This window comes from Nyctibius grandis, chromosome 4 (genome assembly GCF_013368605.1).
Source record: "Nyctibius grandis isolate bNycGra1 chromosome 4, bNycGra1.pri, whole genome shotgun sequence".
In the NCBI taxonomy this organism is placed as follows: Eukaryota; Metazoa; Chordata; class Aves; order Nyctibiiformes; family Nyctibiidae; genus Nyctibius; species Nyctibius grandis.
The window spans coordinates 16,998,265-17,021,032 of NC_090661.1; the positions used below are offsets into that span (position 1 = coordinate 16,998,265).

Genomic DNA, 22,768 nt, shown 5'->3' on the forward strand with positions numbered 1-22,768 from the left:
TAAAACGTAATGCCCAGATACAATTCCTGTTTATGCCTGTACATTTCTACACCCTTAACATTTATCTACTGTACAGCAGCGAGGCTTGATAATTGTAACATAATCTGTAAAGTTAAATACAGTATACTTTTCTCTGCAGCCCAAGTGAAAGAAATGAAATGTTGAAAAGAAAGCCTGGAATATGAGCAGTACTATGAGAAGGTTCCCTGTGATCTCAGCTCATTACACATCAGTATTTCAGACTGTTCAAAGATACTAAAGAGTGGTGATGTTAACTGCTGGGCAAAGTTATGAGGCTTTAGGGCATCAGTTTTCCAGGAGAGGGAGAGAGACCGCCATGGGGTACAGGCTCTGCAGTGAGGGGAACAGGGCTCACTGGATGTGTAAGATGCTCAAAGTGCAAGAGCTGATAAATCTGCCCGCATCTCCCTCTTTTGCCAGTGGTACAGGCTACCACCACCACCACATTGGACTAACCAGCTTTTCCTGACACTCTGTCAGCTTTAAAGATGTTCCACGTTCAAAGCAGGGCTGATACAGCACAGGTGCTGACTATCTGCAAGGGATGATGTTATAGAAATTTTCACATAATTAATGTAAAAGTTCTTATGAGTTAGAGAGACAAGAATCAATAGGGGTGAAATAGAATAGTGAATAGAATAATTAATATAAGTCTATCTGAATAAACACAGGTGGGCTTTCACAATGCATGAATATTGTTCTCAAAGCTCCTTGTGTAATCCTGACCTAGGACTGAAGAAATCATCAATCAAAGCTTAATGAGTAGCTAAGCAGGAGTAGGCCTAGAAGTATTACCTTCTGATGATTTTAGTAAAGGGGATGTATGGTTAACCTTTTCTTTACCTTAAAAGAAATATAGGACATTTAGAAATAAAAATTAGTATAAATAAGGTTTTAAATATAATTTTAGTTGTTGTTAAGGTTGAATGTTTAGGAGACACTGGCGGTGGGAACCGGACTCTGATCAACCTGAATCAGGACGGGACGCTGATCACAACAAGAACATTAAGGACGCCGATCACAACAAGAACATCGAGGACGGGGTGTTGACCGGAGTCGGAGCGGAACCAGAACATAAAGATCAGCTAAACAATGGAAAAGAATGGACTTTTGTGGACTCTTGATGAAGAAAGAAAGAGGAATTGAAATAGTTAGTGGATTATTAACAGAAGCTTATGAAATGTTTATGATGTAATTGATTATTAGTTTCTATATAAACCGGTAGTGAATTTGAATCAGGTACCATTCACTGCGGTGGTGGTCCAACTCTGAGTTGTTAATAAAACCAGCAAACCTAGAGACCCGGACTCTGCCAATTTTCTTTAACAGATGAATTTCAACCTCAGTAGCCAAAGCCCAAATCCTGCTCACATTGTGTGTGTTAACAATCACACTGAGCCAAACACTGCTGGCTTTATTGCAACTCTCATGTGGGGTAATGTGGTTCAGCTCCGTGGGTTGCAGCTCAGGCCCTCGGTCTTCTAAGTTAGAGCTGGCACTTTTCAATACCAAATGACTCTTGTAGGGAGTTGAATTTCTCGAGACATAATTCAGGAAACTATTCAAATTGTGATATATGCTGTCTGGATGAGAGATGCTTTCCTGAACTGAGGCCTCGACTCCTGCGAGGATTATGGATGCTCAGTAAGTGGTCAGCTCAAGCACTTGACCAGCAAGTCCAGTCACTTCAGCCTCTTGTACTATGCTTGGCAACTATAAGCTAAAAACAAGTAGATTTAAGAAGTAGTGGGCCTTCTTTTTAAAAAGCTGTTTCAGGACAAGTACATTCAGACCACTGCATTATCTATTTATATATAAATTCTTTGGCAACAATTTTCTAGAAAGCAGAATCATTTTTTCTATGTAATACTTTATTGTCTCCCTATGAAAAACTGATATCTTAAAAAAATCTATAGCACTTTCCACTATAAATAGTATTGTTCCAGATTAAGGATTAGTTCCTCCCTGAAGAAAAACAGATTTAAAAAATCTGGTCATTATCTGATAACTGTTTATGTAGCAATGTTAAAATAAAAGAGAAAAAGAAAATCATTCAGTATGTGGTTTGTCATTCTCTAGAACGTTAGTGTATGTTTATACAATAAAAACAACATAAGTTATCCTACTTTGCTTTAAAAACCTTAGTAGTAGAAATATATTGCTATGTGCAGATTCATAACCAGAATGCACTTTTTCCATCTTAAGTTCAAGTATTATTAGAATATTATTATTACTATTATTATTATTAAAGGAGCTCTAAATCTTTGCCATTTTGCCTGTCTTTACATCGTTTTGGTCTTTGTGAGAAATAGCAAGTCGTGATCATTTGTTCATGAACAAAATCAATGTGGAGCTTCAGTAAGTTTTGTCTGGTAGAAGACAGCCTGTCAATCCTTTGGCCGTTATGAGTGGCTTTAGAAGAGCGTATTTGAGACTAGTGGTATAGATACAGTAAATGCGTGTTTTCTTGGATGGCTGATGAACTTAACTTAATTCCTTCCAGGTTCTCAACGTTCAGTCCCATTTAAAGGAGAAAGGTGGGAAGAACCCAACCCAGACTTATACTACATCAGGATATATCATCTTCGTTTCTTCTCGGTACTGTCAGTTGCTCGTAGGTCGGCAGGGTGTTATTAGGGAGGAAAAGATCTGAATTGACATTGTTGCTTCTTTGAGATGATCTGTTGTTCCCTTGATCCCCCTGCTGACGGGAAACCAGATGATGCAGCATATCTGTAATGATGTTCAGTTTCTGGTCCATTTGTGTCACCTACAAAGGCAAAGGGAAGGTTTGTTTAGTAGCACGTGAGAAAATTGCAACAAACCATGTGATACAAATGCAATATTAAAATGACAGTTTTCTTAATTAGGATCACAACAACCTCTATGAAGACATCACAGATTCACAGTTAATCAAACAGAGTATTAGAAATTTAATGCAATAGGTCAGAGTTGGATGAGGACAGGCCTGTTAAGACTTTGACACTCATTTTACACCTGGATGAACACATGACAAATGGGCTTTTGAAGAGATGTGCCCGGATAGAGAACTAAGTCCCAGAACTGAGTTTCTGTGTTTTTTTGTTATTATTGTTTCAATTTTTCTTTGAAAACATGATACACTTCTAACATGCTTATATGCCTTAGTAATAGTAAATACCTGCTCTACTTGCAGTGATCTAATGAACTCTAAGCTAGGACTGACTGATGCTCCTTGTTACATTTGGGCCCAATTACCAGCTCAGGCCACAAAGTACCCATGGATATTTTTGCTGCTGTGAGTGGATAGCAGCTGGGGTCTGTGGCAAGGGCTGACAGTGGGGTGTGATTCAGTTTTACACTCTCACCCCCCGCTATGACCCAGCGTTCACTAGGATTGCTGTTTGAATGACATGATTCACAGCAAGCCAGAAACTCTTCTAAGATGGGTGAAAGCTAATTTTTCAACTGGGGGGCTGCAGGGGAAGGTTCAGCCTGAATTCATAATGCTTATTTTCTTCTGCCTTTAGACAGAAGCTCCTTAAATTATTTAATTCCTCTTCTTTGTTTTTTCTTCTAATCTTTACGTGAAAATATAATGAAAAATCATGCTACCTAATAGAGGCTAGGTTATGGATTTGTCCAAAATTTAGACTCTATTTGGTGTACATTTGTGGTATTCAGAGGAAAATCAAGAATGAAATGTTTCCAGGAGCACCACAGATTCAGTCTCTGGTTTCTTGTGTTTTCCAGTCAAGAAGTAACCTGTATCACCCCTTTTATCTGGCATGGGAAGCCTCCTCTCTGTGCTGACTCCAATGTACTGAGCGCGATGTCCTGAGGGGAAGACGGGCACTTCCAGCTTCAAAGTCCTGCCCACTGTCTGCCCCTTGGCATGGCAAGCATTGAAACTGGGCAGTAAGAGTCTGCCTTATGGCTTCCTACTCCGTTCTACAAGCATAAGGAGAAAGCCTCGATTTTGCCATTGTAGTCTCTGAGCCATCGATCCACAGGGATCCTAAAACACTAAGTAAATTCTAGGCAAAAAGATGTAATACATTTTAAAAAGGGAAAAGAAAGTAAGCAGAAAAAACTGTGATAAGAATAAATTGCTGCCTAAAATATCTGCTAGAAAGTAGTGAAAGGCACATAAAATCGCCAGAGAGAGCATGAGTAGGAGCAATTTATATGTGCCTGGCTATCCTCCAAGTATCACACAGGACAGTAAAAGACAGTAAGGCTGAGCAGAACATCAACAAACCTGGAGGATTTCAGCAGAGACTAAAATGTTTTTCCACTGTAGAGAAAGTGCTGTTTTTTTTCTAACACTTTGTACAACTGGTAGGGAAGCAGATACAGTGATTTAAAAATATGAGGTGCCAGAGATTTATACTTTGCAGCTGGTTTTGAAAACGTTAGGCAAAGCACCCTAGATGGTACATGAAACACTACTAATTCTGGATGGAAATGGCTGTTGAAAGATGAGATTCTTCAAGTGAGGAAGCTGAAGAACACATAAGTTCACGATTTCTAGAAGGAAAATTGAGCAGATCATCAGGTTTTCATTTCATCACTATTTGTTCACTCCCTTAGAAAAAGGCACGCGTTGCCCAAATGGTGCCCATCACAGATGGCAAACTCATGATGCTCCAAGCATGACAGTACAAATCAGTGCTAGTGAAGCCTGCACAAATATCTCATTCCTCCACCCCTCACTGCCCAGGTATCACTTGCTTTCTGAGACAGCTATGCTGGAAGGAATGTAGTGGAAGACTGCAGACAAACAGCTATCTTCAGAGTCTGAAGGACAACTTTTCCTCTAACAAGAAATGTCTTTTTGCTAATTATTCTAAAATAACTAGGGTTTTTTTAAATATATATATATATATATATGTATTTCTTAATTTGTGATTCCAGGCAGGGATTACCAAAGGAAACACAAATTGAAGATATATCTGGAAAATGTGCATTTATGAAACTCTTGCAGTGATGAGCTATTGAACATGACAGTAGATTGGACTGAGATCTGGATAGTCCTTCAACAGCTGTGCATCTTGGTGATGAAGTACTGGAGAGAAGCGAGATGTGAATATTCTTGCTGGGAAATAAACTCCCAGAGATAATTGTCTAATTTTTTCTAGGGAACAAGGTTTGGCTGCTGCAGCCGTGGAGTGCAGGAGGCCCACAGAAGCAGAGGCAGAAGCTAATTGCTATTGAGCTGAGCCACATGAGATAAAAAATACAGACCTTCATCTTCCATGTTCCTGCTTATTAGGGTAGGGCTCTAAAGCCACAAAGCTTTGTGGAGGGAGATCCAGATAGCTGGTTGTATTTAATTGTTGTTTAATCAGTTTTGCTTTCCAATAAAGCAAGCCATTTCCCAGGGAGTTCTGCGCCCATGAAGGGCTTGCTCCAAGACACACGAAAGTCAGTGGTAGTTTTTGGCAATCACAGACTTCCAGTGACTTCAGCGGGCTCTGGATCAATCTTGGACTGAATCGTCAATCCCAAATAGTAACTTATTCTTTGGATATTACAAGAGAAGGAGCAGTCCGGATTTCTGTACATTGCTCTGCTCATGCTTCTTGGGGCTGGATCAGAAAAGATGACATTTGCAAATAAGACGGCAATGGGATGATGGGCCCCCATCCTCGGTTCTGCTTAAAGTATGAGACATTTTAAAGGGAGGAGTAAAAGCCACCAGAAGGCAACCTCTACTGTCATCACAGGCCTCTGAGGTACAAGAATAAGAGGCTTGCTGGTGAATGGCCTTGCTTATTGCTTGCTGGTGAATGGCCAGTCTGCCCATCGTCATCCCAACACACATCCTGAAATATATCATTCACTTGCTTGCTGCAGAGATAATTATACCCACTAGAAAAATGTCATCATGTGCAATACCCTTTTTATTAAAGTAGCTTTATGCACTTAGCATGGAGAAGCGTATCATCTCCCCTGAATCATACTTTCAAATACATTTACTTGATTAGAAATTAGCGACGATGCCAGAAAGAATAAAAGTAAAGCAAACAGAAAAACTGCTGAAGTTGCTATAATCTTAACTGCTTTGGACAACTCTGATCCCTCTACTTAAAACAGCAAACAGTGTTAATTACGTAGAAAAATAACTCAGGCTGATTTGTTTCTTTTAGGAAAAACTAAGTAAGCTCTTTCTAGCTGATTTATGTTTCATTAGAAGCATGATGTTTGGATGATCAAATCCTTTTTATGCAAATAATTTCCTTTGTATTTTATAGTTGTTGGGGAGAGGAAGCAGCATTTGAAACTCCTCAGAAATTACACACCACAGTTATTCCTAAATCTTACTGAAATATTGTATGCTAACAAGATTTTTCCATCCTCCGAGATAAGCTTTTTTTTTAAAAGATCCAAGGATCATAGATTGAGCACAGATGGAGAGAAGCACATTTAAACAAGTTTTGAACCCAGCTCTTAGAAATGAATAAAACAATCCCATCCAGGCAGTGCACTGAGGAAAAAAAAACTAAACCCAAATAGTTTTTCACAAAGGCTGAAAGGTTAGAGCACAAATCTTAAATGGCACATCATGAAGAAATGTAGCTATGTTACAGAACACATTTTTTTACTCTCCCTAAAAAGCCACAGAGGCACATGACTACTCTGCCACCCCACACAATAGAGTAGTGGCAATGACTTAGTTCCTATGAACCACAAGGTCCTCTTAGGTCATGTTTCCAGGAGCAGCAGTCCTCTACAACTGGATATAAAGTGACATGCCAACTTTTATAAAGGTATCAAAGGCATTCCAGGAGGTGCTAGTGAACAAGACAGAGACTGTTCTTGTGATGAGAGAACAAAATAATGAGCAATTTATCTATTAAAATGCCACAAATTTTCACATTATATTAATTTTAAATGACAATAATTTTAAGCATTCATAACAAAAACATGGTACGATTCAGAACATAAAATGTAACAATGAATTTCTTCCCTTGCTTTAAAAAAAAACCAAAGAAGTCTCAGTGGCTCCAGGAACATCTGGAGGAGAGTCTCCTTTATGCACCCCTGTAATGCAGAACTAAAGAGCAGCACCCTGGAGACTCACTCCCAAAGCGAATTATAAGGATTTACCAGGAAGGGACAAGGACAGATGGAATTACAGAGCTGAGGGGAATGATATTTTCAGCCATGGATATTCAGGATAGCGGGGAAGCTGAAGGACAAAATTTGAAGTTTTGCATAATTTAGGCCACAAAGACCACAAATTACTAACAAGTTATGCCAAGCACTGCTCCATGATCTGGAGGGATCAAGGTTGATTAATGCTGTTGATTAAAGCTGTCTCATCTGCCCTTCATTCTCATTCTCAGAGATTTCAAAAGTAAATTAAGGGTAAAAATCACAGTCCCTTTGGACAGAATGGTGGTTTATAACTACCTATGTTCTTAACACGGTTGAGTGATTAAACAAATAATTTGTGTTTAATCAAGAGATTTTTTATCAGCACAGTGCTCATTCAGTGGGTTCAGGGGGACTGTGCTTGTTCTTAGTATAGAAAGACGAGCATGAAGCTGCTAAAGGAGAAGAGGAAAACCAGAATGCAAGCAGCACTTGCTGAACGAAAACGTGATAAAGGAAAACTTCAGCTACTTTTCCAACATCAGACTCCCAAGTCTGCTACCCTGACTTGTCGCGAGTAGCATTCATTCCTGAGGGTGCAGCTTTTTAGCTCAAACTGAACCAACTCTTTAAGGCACTTTTTTTCAAAATAACTGAAGATGACTGGGAAGATCATCATGTATTTATCACTCCTGCTGGCCTGTTAATAAGGAGGACCCTACTGCTCTGCAGTGTGGCAAACTTCTAGGGAAAGAAAATGATGCTTTCTTCATCTGTGCATCCTCACAGGTGGTGTTGTATAGAATCCCTAATGTTTTGCTATTCAATACTATGCTCAGTAATAAGCTAGCTTTATATTTCAGAAAAACACACAAAAATGTCCTTTCTGTTAACAAAATCATCATCAGGCACACTAATGACTCAGTTGAAGAAAATATAAAAGGCAAAAAATATTCCAGAACTTTTGATACCTGTTAATGGCAACAATATGAAGGAAGGTATCAGTATCAAGTGGTACTTAAGAAAACAGTGAGTGTGTTCTGCAAGTGAAGGTGTGGTTATAGATCACATTTTTCTTTGGTGGGATCCATCCTATTTAAGTTCTTGAGAATATTTGAGGAAGCTTCAGAGAGCAGCTTCCCTGGCTCCTCTTCTTCCTTTTGATATCTCAATATTTCTGAAAGTTAATGCTTTAGTTTTGAGGGCCCTGTGGACAGGAACAAATGCGATGTGGCTTTCTAGAGAAGCTCAGGGATAGGTATAGGAATCTTCACAGAGGATTTATTTTAAATGTTTCTCTATAACTATAATAGTGGCAGGAGAGATCAGCTATTTCAGTATTATTAAAGAAATTTTCTTCAGGTACGTGATTCTTCAAAAATCATGGAAAGAGTCTTCTTTCCATTTATAGTACCCAAGATCCCAGATTCTTTTGAATCCTCCAATCAGAGCTTCTGGCTTTGATTTATTTATTTTGTTGCCAGAGCTTAGGCAGCAGTCTTGCTGGAGGTTACATACCCATTGCTGAGGCGTTTATAGGAGAATGTAATCTGCATGAAGGAAGATTTGTTCTCCAGACTGTCTGTACTTTCTCTTGAGAGTTGGCCAAAGAAGGGAGTATGCGTGCGGTGTCTGGGGGAAGCATAGAGGAAGTGGAGCCAGTGAGAAAACACTCTACTATAAGATTACTCATCGCTAGAAAAATATAAAGGCTGAGCTTCTGAGGATCAAAATTAACAGGTTTTGAGGGTTGCATGTGACGAGTCACTTTCTAGTCAATGAAAATACTATATGAACACTGTAATCACCGTCTTAACTGACAAATAAAATGGGGAACTTCGAGACAAAAAAACATCTTTGGAAAGAAAGGCACTTGCTACATACTGTGTCCTAAAATCATCTTCCTTGCATAAAGTTATCAGTGCCAATCTCTTCTTCACTTTGAGACACTAAAAATTGCTCTGTTTTTTCAGTAAGCAGAGACTCTTGCTGGTCTCATCTTACTCCGTATTTTTATAGTAAAATATTTCTCCTACACTTCTCATAACTGTAAATAAACCCCTTTTTTTTTTGTAGTAGTGACCCTTAAATGGATGCTGACAATTCATCATTAATGAGGGTGCGCTGCTTGTGCTTTCAACAGAGGTTGATGACCTGGGACTGGGAAGAAACTTTTGAGTCATTGAGTCACGGTTAGAGCTCAGAAACAACCAGGATTTACAAGCCAGTCGCTGGCTCTGATTCTCCAGAAGTTACCTTGGTATCAGAGTGAACTGCTATTAAAAAGGGCTCGACTTGTCATAGTAAATTCCCAATGCACCATATAGAAACTCAGTTTTGGCACACATTTTTATTAATTATGTTGGGAAGTAAAACAAACTGGTAACATCAGCATGTGGCCATTTGATTACTGACTATAACACTTGTGGCATTTTGAAGTAAATTTTGCTTGTTTGAAGAATTTTGTCCTGATTGTGCAGCACAAGCTCTAGGGTACCAGATGCTCTAGCTATAGGAAATGGGAGAAATGACAGGGTTGATGTATGCATTCTTTGTTTCTATTAGAATTGGGAAAGTGATTTTGATAAGCAAGTAACTATACTGCAGAGAATTATTTTTCCTTTCCAAATGTCCTTTTCCCCAAAGAAAAACATCTTTTTTTGAAAGCTTCCTCAAAGTTTCTGGAAATATGACATCTCTGGTTAACTATTCACTTGGCTCCATTTCTTTCATATGGATTTTCATACTTCTTAGAAGAGTGTAGATTACAACCATAATGCCATTTTTCAGATTAGACGCCTCCCTTGAATTCTGTTTGAAACTGACAATAGTAAGACACATGCTCTGACAGGTCAAAAACTGAAAAAATGATATAAAAAAGCCACTTCAGTAATGTGTGATTAAATAAATAATATAAAATACAGCATATATATTACCAAACACAGAATACTGGCAGCATGTTTTTATAACTGCCTTTTTAATGATACTGCCATTTTTCCCCAAATGAAAACGAAGATACAGTCTTCAGGAACAGCACTAGCTGAAGAAGATGTTACGCAATAGAACAGAAACCTTCACAGCTATCTTTGACTATTTCCAGCCACTTACACACAACTCTTGTACATAACCCTTATGTGAAAAAATGCTGCAAATCATCAGCAGGGAAAACTTCAGGTACAAGAGGAACTATTAAATAAGACCCACAAAGAAACAAGTGGCAACAACAGGTGCTGTGCTTATATAAGAGAGCAATTCCTTTAAGATCTTAAAAATTATGAGATATACATAGAAATCAAAAGTTACAAACACACAAGTTGATTTGGTTTTTACATTTCACCTTCATAAAATTATCTGGCTATAACTTGCTGCTGGACTGAAGGAAGCAAGGTAAGATGAATATATACCTCTCCATCTAACAAGGAGGTCAGTAGGACACTGGCAAACAGAAGAATTAAGTTAGGGGAGAGTGAAATACACTTGGCCATGGATTGTTATAGAGTACAAGACCCCAAAAGGTGGAAAACTTTTGGGGCAGTTGCTTATTTTAGAAGTGGAGAGGATTCAGAAAGGCCTGAGGGTAAAAATTTGGAAAGGGATGACCTAAAATGCTGCTAGTCAAGACAGAAATGAGGACTACGATGGATGTGGCTGGAGGAGATGGTAAGAAGCAGAGACTGGATACGGCTGCTACTTGAGAAGAGATAGTTGAGGACGGTGGCATTGGTTCAGTTTTTTTGTTGTTGCTATTAACAACTTCTTGCAAAAATATTTGGCCTATTTAAAACACTTAAACCATTGGAAATCAGTTCTTCCTGAGAATCTTTCTTTAGCTCTAGGTATAGATTTGGGCCACGAAGCCCCTCTGCTTGCTTATCGCTCCCTAAGCTCCCAGGCCAGCCTTGCTGGCCTCACAGGACTGAGTACATGCCCAGATGTGTGCAACGCGCATGGATCTATCTGGCATCCAGAGGGCTATAGCCAAGCAATTAAAATTTGTGGTTGACTCTTGTTGTAGATAAATGAGACAAGACTTAAAACACATGGAAATTTTCAAGTTAGGACAGTGTCCAAAATCTACAGTCTTTGGCCCAGCACTGCCTCAGGATACCACATTTTTTTCTCTAACATATTACAAAGGTCAGATATTTATTTTTTTAACCCTTTCCTCTAAACTAACAGAGTATCAGTAGATGAATAAGGGAGCTTGGAATGTTTTTCTCTCCTTGCATGAAGCCAGGAAAGTGAAGTTTAGGGTCTTGTCTCTAAAGATAACTTTTATCAGAAGCTATTAAAGAAGATAAAATCCCCCATCCTATTAACTGAATACTCTGGATTTTTCAAGAATTTGCTTATCTTCATTTACTATAGCCCCACCTTCAGGAAATAATATTTCTTTGACCAGACACAACTGTCTTCCATTTCCATTTAAAAATAAGACACAAGTTGGCAAGAAGAGAGGGATTCTTTCCTTACAAGTGAATCAATGATACCAAAAGTATGAGAAGTTTATGTATCCACAAAAATCACTGGATGTCCATCAAGCACCATAATCATAAACAGTTTCCAAATTATGCTTAAACTGAAATCCAGCCTTACGCAGGATGTCAAACAGGCTTGAGATAACAAGAAATATGAGGGAAGTATTGATCAAAGAAACCAGGAAAACCCCTTATCTTTACGCAATAGTTTGGATATAGTTATAGAATGAATGGTGGTCATTAGTGCATCTTATATTCAAAGCACTGTGTGAACCTTCGTGTACCTATACAGTAGAACACTGAAGTAGATATGTACTGTTATGGCTAGCACAAAGTGGGGAAAACTGAGGCAATAAAGTTAATGGCCAACCTTCAGATAGGCTAAACATCTTTAACTTCAACTTGGAAGAAGGAGCTCTAAAAAAACCTTAAAAATCTTTTCCCCTGTTCTGGGCAGATCTTCAGATCTCAAAGAAAACTTCAAAGCACTTTTCTGTTTTTTAATGAGGCAGAAGGTTGGAATACTGATTGCTTTCTCATTCTCAATCACTTGTTTAGCAAAACATTCCTATGTTGGGTCCTTCTGGTTGAGCACCCCAGTACCTATCTGCAAAGGAAAGAAAGACTCTCTGTTTAGCTAACAGGCACTTATATTTCAGATGCTTCAGCTCCACAGATGTGAAGAAAACTCCCTGTGGTACTTGCCTCTGGAGGACTCTTTCTGCTGGTTTAATCACAGCAGTACAGCCTCTGAATATCACTCCATGCTTTTGTTGTCAGAATTTTGGCTATCAGACAACAGCTTTCTCCTAGCTGTGGATTCCCGTTTCCAATGTGGAACAGTGGCATATTTACAACACTTCAGGGTTAAAAAAAAAAGTAAAAGACCCAACTAGCACAAAAATATGTCCCAAACTCTTCTCCACAACAAAATAAACCCCAAACCAAACCAACCCCCCCCTACCACCCTCACCAATTAAAGAAAACAAAAGTGACTAATCTTGACCTCTCTCCAAAGGGGAATGTTTTGCTTCTTGAATCCTTGGCTCTGACTCTCGTATGATACTGGGACTATGACTAATAACCTCTCGCTGGAGTACTGCTGATAATTTCACCATCGAGTAGCTGTTCTCATTCTGGATCATCATAGTACGTGCTAAAGTTGCCAAGACTTTATTTTTAAAAAAACAAAGAATAAGATATACACTTATAATCCCCAGTGTTAGAAATATATTTTTCAGCTTTAACTGTTAGGTTTTCTCTGACAATTTTTCCTCCTTCCTCCAAACTGTTATTTTTCAGATCCCTGCTACAAAACAGTTCCCTTTTTCATTTCTTTTTCTCAAACTCTTTTCCTAATTCAAAACAGATTTGAGACTGCTGCTCTTTTTAAAGAAAATATGCCGTGTACCATATCGAGTTAGGTCAGCAACGCTTATGCTATGTTTCACACTTCAGCCAAATGAAGCATCCATACTGCTTTGCAAAGGGAATAAAGCCAGACTAGATGCACTGGGTTTTCTGGTTGGAATAGAAATTGAGACATATCCACAGGTTATGGATCTGATCTTATGGCATGGTATGGCATGAGTAGGGAAGGGCACCGCTATCTGCTTTTTGCTTAAAATATTAAAAAACAAGATTACTTGAACTGTTTTTTCAAAAAAAGATTTTTGGCCATTTCCTTTTTTATCATCCATTATCTACTCATTATTTATGATTTGATAGTTACTATGTGGGCAAAAAAGGACATAAACTCCTTTGTACCTAAAATGAACTTAAAAAATCAATAACCATACGATGACTTCTGCAGCAATCAAAAATGGAAAGGGAAAAGGAGTGGGGGAGAGAAAGAGAGAGAAGCAATTATAACAACAGTGAGTTTTGAGATTCCCTGAGGGCTGTTGGTAATTAAACCAACGGCAACATGAATCTCCGTTTGATGTGGTCATGAATTTGTTTTCAAAAGAAAAATCTTTAAAAAGATTCTTTCAAGAGAAATTTTTAGAGAACAAGCTCAGCATGAATAATTAGACCAGAAATACTTTGATAAATATTATTATGGAGAAGTCATTTATGGGCCATGGCATTTGAAAGTTAGAAAACCCGGTGATAAATAAGGTGGCAAGTTTGCACCCATTCTGAACACACAAAACCAGGGCTGTATTCTTGTACGCTTGACTCCGCTCCTCAGAAAGGAGGCAGCCTCTTGTTTTGCCATTGCATTAAGCTTTACAAAGACACAGATGCAAGACAGAAAATTTCAGTGAGAAAGCTCAGTGGAATGAAAGAAAACCACACACAATTCCAAAGGCACTTTTCATTCCCAGGGGCTGCACAGAGATCAGAGGTGAAATTTATTGGTGATAAAAAGTCTGTGAGCCCACTCTACTCCCCCAGCCTTTCCAACTGCCATTCACTTCTGCTGAAATCATATCCTTGGAAATATCTCCTTCAGAATACTCTAAAAATAAAAACGCTTTCATTTAGTAGAAATGTAAGCACCCAGAAAAAACACTGAAATCCAGAGAAGGTGCAGGTGCTCTGCACCCTCTAAAAACAAGTTGCCTTGAACACCCCAAAACTGCATTTCATCTGTTTACTGGCTGCTTCAAAAGTGGAGGCAGATACAATCAATCACAAGCCACCAAATAACCAACAAGTGACCTAGAACACAATATATTTACCAATGGAAACCCATGTTTAAAAGGGAAAGAAACTGCCTGTTGGCTGTCATGGCATTATTCATAAAGGCAAGCTAGTAGCTCTTATGGATACCAGGAGCAAAACTACAACAAAGGCAAGCAACTGCTAATGAAGATGGGTTTTCAGTCAAATTTCATGGGTCATACAAAGTCATTACCATGCCTGCAGGAGTTCAAGAGCTCTGCCAGTTGAATTTGGGGGAAATGAAGTGATTATTTTGTTATGCATTTCATAGTTTTAGACATTTTTCTTTAAATCCCAAGTTCTGAAGTCAACCAGCTATGCAAGAATACCAGCTTCAACTTCCAGAGTTATCTTCTAACCAACATTATTGCAGAGAAAGCCTTGAAAACAGGTCTTCAGTGTACACCAAGGTCTCAGAAACTAGATTTTAAAGCCTCTGATATTTGTTTCCTTTTTTTTTTTTTTTTTTTCTTAAATACAGCCTTATGGCTTTAAGCCAATTTCCTAACACCTTGGTGGCTAGACTCATTTTGAAAACTACGAGACAGATCATTTGGCTACTGCCGGTAACAAGTTCTGCATGGCTTAACTTTCCAATTTGGTTCCATTGCAGGTTTCCCTCTGGTTTTGAGTCAGTTAAAATATCAAGGCTCTTCTCCATAACATTTTAAGCTATAATGACTTAAAAAGTAAACAAATCTTTCTGACAAAATAACATGTTTGAAAAGTTTAGTGGATGACAAAGATAACAAAAAATCCTTAGTGCTTTTCTTTGTCAATAGCTTCTTCTAGAAATATAGCCAGGACGGGCATTTATTTGGACTGGTAAACCGTGACTCAAAAAGTAGATCTATTGGTAGTGTAAGCACAGTGGTGAAGCAAGAGGCTCACAGTCTTTCCTAGCTGATTAATCATCATGACAGGCTTGAAGACTAAATGATCTGCCCAGATCCAGATGTTAGATGTGCATCCACCTCCTGCTGTTCTTCTGGTTCATAGGCAGTAGCCTGGATTGTTCATTCTTAAGATAAAGATGATCATTACTGTTCAAAACAAAAAAAGGATTTGGGCTTTGTAATTTTATCCTATGATAGAGGAGGTCTCTACACAAGATAACACAGCACATACAGTCTAGACATGATGAAATACTGGAAGATCCTTCAGGCAGAGGTGGTGATAGTCTTGCACATAAAGCTTTGTGATGTTTCCCTTCTCCACTCCCACTCCCTACCAGAACTGTTACCAACTACTCAAGGGAGGAGCATGAATATGTAGTTGGATCTCTCCCCTCAAGCCCCTGGCATTAAGGGCTGCACTAGCCCCTGTTAAACCAATAACAAAATGTAGCTTTTCTGCAATGGGAGGCAGCATCCGTTTCACAGCACACGGTAACGCTCCACAGCATTTACAGATAGGAAACAAAGAGTAGTGATATGACAAAAGTATAGGAGAACATCATGGTGGCAGTAAGAAGCTACCCAACCCTGTCTAAGACAGACTGATGACTTATTACAAGTTGAGAGAGTGCTAGAGGATCTTCAATGGCTGCAGGTGATGAGAGACATCACTTTAATCGTCATCTTAAAGGATAGTCCTCCACAGAGGGACCAAGTTTGTCTTAGGCATCAGTCAGGAAGGACTTCATTGACAGTGAAGGCACTCCGGGAAGGGAACACCAGAGAATCAGCACCCTGCTTTCTGAAGCAAGCTGCAGCCTGTTCCTCCTGCAGATTGATCATTAGTGTTTGCAGAAGCCAGACCATGCTTTTACGTGGAAGATCTGAGCATCACTGCATGAACTGGTTTAGCTGCAGGCCTTTCTTATTTCCCCTTTGCATATTTCCCTTGAAAGAGCGAAAGAGGTTACTATGGAGTTATTTATTTTCTTTCTTCTGCTAATCTCTTTTGCTAAGTAATATCTTTTTTTTCCCCCGTCCAACAGAGAGAGTAATCAGCTAAGTCAGTGGAGAAATTAATTCACCCCTAACCACTGCAACCTTCAAAAAAACGTTGTCAGATAGCATCTACTAAGGACTTTACAGATTAAAATGCTATCATCATTCTGAATTAAGCCATTTTCATCCATTTTCATGGATAGCTTTATGTGATCCAGCTAACCATTTTAGCTCTGACACATCTGCTCTGAAACGTGAAAGGAGTTTAATTCTGTCTCAGGCATCACAGCTCCTTTCAGGTATAAGTTGCTCCTTTTTACTTTATATGCATTTTTCATTTATATATTCAACAACAGTCTTTTCAAATCAAGAATTAAACTTCTCAAATTACATCTAAGTGTTAAGACAGATGCTGAACAACAGTGGGAATAACAAAAATGATAAAAATACCAAGTGCTTCTGTTTTCATTTTTGACCTCCAAGCCTCAAAATGCTTTATGATACCTAGTACTCATGGCTGAGGAAATGGAAACAACAGAAGGTGAAATGACTCACCTCAAGTCCTGCAGAAAATGATGGCTGAGTCAGGAATAGCACCCACACAGCCTGAAAACCTTACAGTAACGACACTGATGCATCTTTCTAGATGGGACATGGACTGTTGTGACAAGACAAGTGTCTGACACTTTTTTAAAGGCTGGTTTACAGAGGAGGTCTGGTTGCACTTATTCCTCTCTGGCTCTGACAGTACTTGCAGTGTACATGTGCAAGTGAGAAGACCATGTGTGACCAGCTCTGATACGCATTATTTGTATAACAGTTCTACTGACTGAAAAACTAATAAATCCACAGCCTGCAGATGATGTGCAGACATACAGACACATCATCACTAATACCACTTTATCTTGATTCTTTGTCTTTCTTTTTTTTTCTGCTGGGGCACAACAGACCATCTAGTACAATAGCAAAATAAGCCTCTGGCTAAAGAAGCAGCTTGTTTAAATCACAGCGGCTCTCCACATGCAACTAACACATAGGGATAAGTGTAATTTTCCAGGGAAACATTTCTATATGAATATTTCACACAGGTCAAACCTTGTCAAACTTGTTTGTGATGCAGTGCTGCAAGGTGCTCATCACTCCCGTTACCCTCTGAGTGTCCTCGACACCCAGGGAGCTTTTCAATGAGGAAGATCCATGTATTTGGGAAGAAGTAAGTATACTTGAAACACATAGTCTATAACTTTCCGTAACAGTGATTGCACAATACAAGAGGTCAAAATGAGGTTTCTTTCCTGATGTATTGTACCCGTGGTCTATTTATAATTCTACAGTTAATTTAGGGCTTGTATATCCATGCTGGACAAAGAAGCTTGCCATGTGTAGAAAATGACATGAACTCAATCCTTGCAGACAGGCCAGAGTCTAAAAATGCTTTTGTTAGTCCAGTGAACACCTGTACTAATTATGCACTTCACTCACTCGGGGGTCATTGCTCGTGGCAAAGGTTTTAAATCAGCCATTCGAGGAGACAGACATCATTGTATTGCTAGAGCAGTCATTCTGATGCTGCAAAGCCAGGCAAGCCTGGAAATACACTCACTCTCTGAAGTCTTTAAAGGTGAAAGACTGTAATACCCCATTGCTGGGCACAAGACGACAGTCCAGAATGTTTGAATGAACAGAGAAAATTAAGAGAGTAGTCAGACGCTGTTGTTGAAATTTGAAGTTTAGCATTAATTTTAGATATAAGTATACATTCTTCTGACTTTCAGGTAAACTACATTTTTTTTCCATCTCTCATTGTATAGTAATGCCTGACCCAGCAAAGCTTGTAAGCACATGAGAAATGTCAAATAATTTAATTTTATTCACCTTGTGATTCGTAGGTGCTATTTATGTACCTAAAATTATGCTGGAACTCAAATGCCAAGGGCGGCATTCATTTTTTTCACTGATGTAGTTCCCCATTCGAAGTCATCTTCAGCAATGCAGTTCTCCCCAGATGGTCCCTGCTCATTTTCCAGTGATGCTAATCAGTGCTGGTACTTCCCTTAGCTCGGTATGCAAAACTTGAAGAATCAATGGTATATAATCTGAAAACCAGCATCTAACTGGTCAGAGGAGGCAGAGATACCTGCATTTCACATTCCTCTTCTAATCTGTCAGGCTGCACGTAAAACCCATCAGCAGGTTTCTCACTGGCAAATCAGAGAGCGGAAAGTTACTTTAGGTAGGTGCTTCCTTCAGCTACATACACTACAAGGTTTCATGCTGTCCTCAATACAAAAGTAACACCATTTCTACCAAAGGCAAGGAGCACCGATGGTGTGGGCAGGGTTTTCCACCCAGCTGCTTACAGCCGCTCTGCACCACACTACCGTACAGCGGGGTAAGTAAAAGGGGAGCGGGAGAAGAATTTGCTCAGACATAGCAAAGAACAGAAGCAAGGGCTGAAAAATAATGGAGCAAGGGCAGAGAAGGGATCTTTGAAGCATTCAGCATTTTCACAACTGCCTCCTATGTGAATGCTAAAAAGGTTTTCAAGGATGCAAGTGACCAAATACACAAATTCTTCATAAGGTGCCCAGGAACCCTAACATTCAAGCTACAGGCGGTGAATCGATTCATTTTCTATCAAATTATCTCCGAACTCTTAAATCCATACGTCATCTTGTAGTTTACAAGTGCACAGTATAAATTTTCATGGACATGTATATGCAAATTTTTTCTACCATATTTGTGACTCTTTTCAGTCAGATTCATTAGGCAACATTAGGAAAAAAATAATCCCTTGAGCTCTGTGTACCCCATGAACCTTTCTCTCTCCCTCTACTGTAACTCAGGAATGGGACATCTTTTGCAACAATGTCTCCTAAAAATACAATAGTCCCAATTCACTTCTCTTTCACCTCCGAGTAAATGAGGAGTAAACTTACTGATGTCAATGGGATTAAGGTAATATAAATGGACTGAAAACACAGATCACTGTTAGCACTCAGAAGAGTACACTCTAAAGGCTTGTCCACTTGCACACAACACATCCCCTATAGTAACAGTACATAGCAAACAGCACATATCACTGCAAAGAACACATGACTAAATGGTGCATTGTTTAAAGCAGATCTTTCTTCAGCGCACAGAGACAGTGTCGTCTTTTACTTTTTAAAAAAACAACCCTGTCATGCAAATTCTAGCCATGTCTTCATTCTTCTGTTGCTTAAATTTCCTAAAACTTCACAACTTCATAGAAAACATACTATAAAAGAAAAAAACAAACAAAAAAACCAAACAGAAAACACCAAACCTGTCAGGGTATATTCAGAGAAATTATAGTTTTGGAAAAGAATTTGTAAAGTTTTTAGCATACACTGTAAAGTAATGATAACCAAAAGGTTATCTGAAGTGTAATTTAAAGAAATGTGTTTGCACTGTCTTCAGATATAATAATCCCGAGGCCATGTGTAAAAGTCCCGAACTGTAGGACAGTAATGAGCTTGCGAATCAGGACTGTAAATTCCCCGTGCCGCGAATGTGGGAGCCATCAGGAGCACACACGATTGAGTCAGCAGTTACCAAGACACATACATACAGCACAGGCCACTCAAGTCTCCAAACTGCCATTTATCATTTCCTGAGAGAACAGTTTCTTGGCAAGCCTCCTTTAAAAACATTTTTTTTCCAAAACAACCGACCATTCCAGCAGGCTATGAATACCACTATAATTTAGTCTATTTTTCATATCAAGTGGGCTACGGGCTCTGGTTTTCAGTTAATTAAAGAAACTTTCTTTTCAGATTTCCAAACGTTGTTTGCAGCAGGGTAGATCCCACAACGAGCCAGCTCTAAAACAGTTCCAGTCACAGACCGAACTGTATGGAGATGGAGGAAAAAAAAAAAAGACATAAATAAAATCATGGTTTGAAGTTGCAAAACCCAGCTTACATAATGCCAAATTCAGTCGCCCTGCCAAACTGTTAACTTTCGTCTCTGATGAAAATAGCTGTCTTGGGCTCGACTGTGTTTCATACTCCCGAATGTGTAACGGCTCAGAGCTGTCTTTCAGGATTTGAACTCCATCTGTTATTATTATTGTTGTTATTGTTATTATTATTACTACTACACACTAATGGCACCTAGGGGCCTCGTCTGAGATCAGAGCCCTGATGGGCTACTAATTATCCGCACACACAGAGAGAAACAGCCCTTGCCTTGAAAAATGCATGATCTAAATAGATGAGATAAAAAAAGGGGTGGGACAAATATCGTATTTTCATTCCTGTTTTATACATATGGAATTGAGATATGGAGGGATTAAATGTCTTGCCTATGCTCACACAAAAAATATCTGGGGCAAAAGCTAGGCATTGAATGGAAGTTTTCAAGTTCAAATCAACTTCATCTTCCTTCATTAACCCTATCCTTACTAACTACAAGACTGTACTCAAATCTTTATTTATAAACTGAGACATCAGAGCCATGTTCAGCCTTTGGGCATACAGGGCCTAAACACAGGAGGGGAACAACATGCCTCTAACCTCTTGCAGGAATATAAATGTTCGCATAGCAATAGTTACTTGTGGCTTTGCTTCTTAAAGCTTTACAAAAATCAAACTTAGGAAATAAAGTCCCATATTTTGATTTCCTATTTCATAGAATCATAGAGTCGTTTTGGTTGGAAAGGACTTTTAAGATCATTGAGTCCAATTGTTTGGTGAAGGAAGTCCGGATTCTGCTATTTCTCTGCAGAGTCCTCTGTGCAAGCAGCCACAGAAACAACAAACTGTACCATGCTTCAGGAAAAAAGTAAATAATCACTTAATGGGTTTCTCTAAACATCTGACCTGCAGTTCACGCATTCTTACTAAAAAGAAAAAGGAAAAAAAAGAGTAGTTATACATGTTTTAGTAAAGAACCACTATATTACTTTGTCTTCAGAAGACTTTTGTCTTCTGAAAAAAAGTAGTAGTTCTCTACTTCAGAAGTAGTTTCCTTCTGAAAATCAAGCAGTTTTATTTATTTTTAAATTGTTATTTAGAATCATAGGCTATCTCAAATTGGAAGGGACCCCAAAAGATCATTGAGTCCAACTCCCTGCTCCTTGCAGGACTACCTAAAACTAAACCATGTGACTAAGAGCATCGTCCAGACCCTCCTTGAACTCTGACAGGCTTGGTGCCGTGATCACTTCCCTGAAGAGCCTGTTCCAGTGACCGACCACCCTCTCAGTGAAAAACTTTTTCCTAATGTCTAATTTGAACTTCCCCTGATGCAGCTTCATTCCATTTCCTCGTGTCCTATCACTGGTCACCAGAGAGAGGAGATCAGCACCTCCTCCTCCGCTGCTGCCCTCCACCCTAAGAATATGTGATTCTACAGGCTCTTACTTTGGCCAAATAAAAAGTCAAAGTTTTGTTTTGTTGTTGGATGGTTTGTTTGGGGTTCTTTTAAGAGAAAGAATAAATGTACCTGAAATTAGGACAACTTCCAGACAAATTTCAAGTCTTCACTCCAAATTATGGATGTAGGAGAGCATTTCAAAACACTTACAAGATTTAAAAATAATCACAATAATATGGGCAAAATTATGTGTCTCTTCCTAACTTTCTTCTTGGAATGGCTGAAGCTTTTCAGCTGAAACATTCCCAAAAATTTTAGTCTGAGATGCCCAAAGCGGAAAACTTCAGGTCAGATGGTTAAAGTCGCACACAACTAAACCGAAATCCTATAGTGGGAGATGTCTTTTGGGACAAGTTTTGGGAAGGCTCTGAAGCACTCCCAATGCCCAAGAACGAGCAGGTGAGTATACATAATAAACCCCAAAGTATGTTTACATGGGAGACAAACTGTGCTTCATTACTTGTCTTCAATATCACACTTTTGATTACTGTTACAGAAAAAAAGGACTGTCATTACTTGCCTTGGTCAGTAAACAGAGTTTCTGTTGTATGGGAAATTATGGCATATCACAATTTTCTTAACCTCTCAAAATATTGAGATATTTCAAGGAGTGGAAATTGCAAGCTATTTTAATTTGGAAACACGTAAATGGCTTTAGCTTCACCATGAATGTTGATAGCACTAAAACATTTCATTAAAAAATTAAAAACCCTATCACTATTCCAAACTGCCTAAAAGGAATAAAAAGACAACAAAACAGACTAAGTGCAGCATTTCAATGTCCTTGGATTAAAATGCTGACCACAGTGAAAAAGTCTAAATCAATGATTCCAAGAAAGTTTGACTGCAAATGTTATCCAAGTAGCCTTGCTCACATGTGGCAACACAGAGGTTTCTAATGGGACTTCTATTTTTTTTTCCAAAAGGCTAATTTTTGCCAGCTCTATCTAAAACAAGGCATTTAAGACTTCTTACTTTTTGAATAACGTTCCCTCTCCCCAACAAAACCCGACTATTTCTCAGTCCTTACTTGCTATTAGCTCACCCTCCTGAGATGCTGACCCAAGTGCCTGCTCATTGGGGAAGCGCTTTGGAGAGGGCCTCTGAATAACAGTCTGTCATGAGGGCTATCAGTTTTAAAATCATTTACAAAACTGCAGAATTTCCTGTTTCTGTAAGTGGCTCTACCTAGCTCTTTCCAGCAGAAATCCCCGGAGAGGCAAA

General features: G+C 38.9%; 1 protein-coding gene across 1 annotated transcript in view; it reads right to left on the minus strand.

The window, feature by feature from the left end:
• Positions 1–2,590: 2,590 nt before the first annotated feature.
• Positions 2,591–22,768, minus strand: part of KCNQ1 (potassium voltage-gated channel subfamily Q member 1) — a 379,050-nt gene continuing 358,872 nt past the window's right edge. The window contains exon 18 of the mRNA XM_068398668.1: positions 2,591–2,791. Coding sequence (XP_068254769.1) covers positions 2,591–2,791 — 201 coding nt within the window. The remainder of the gene's footprint in view (positions 2,792–22,768) is intronic.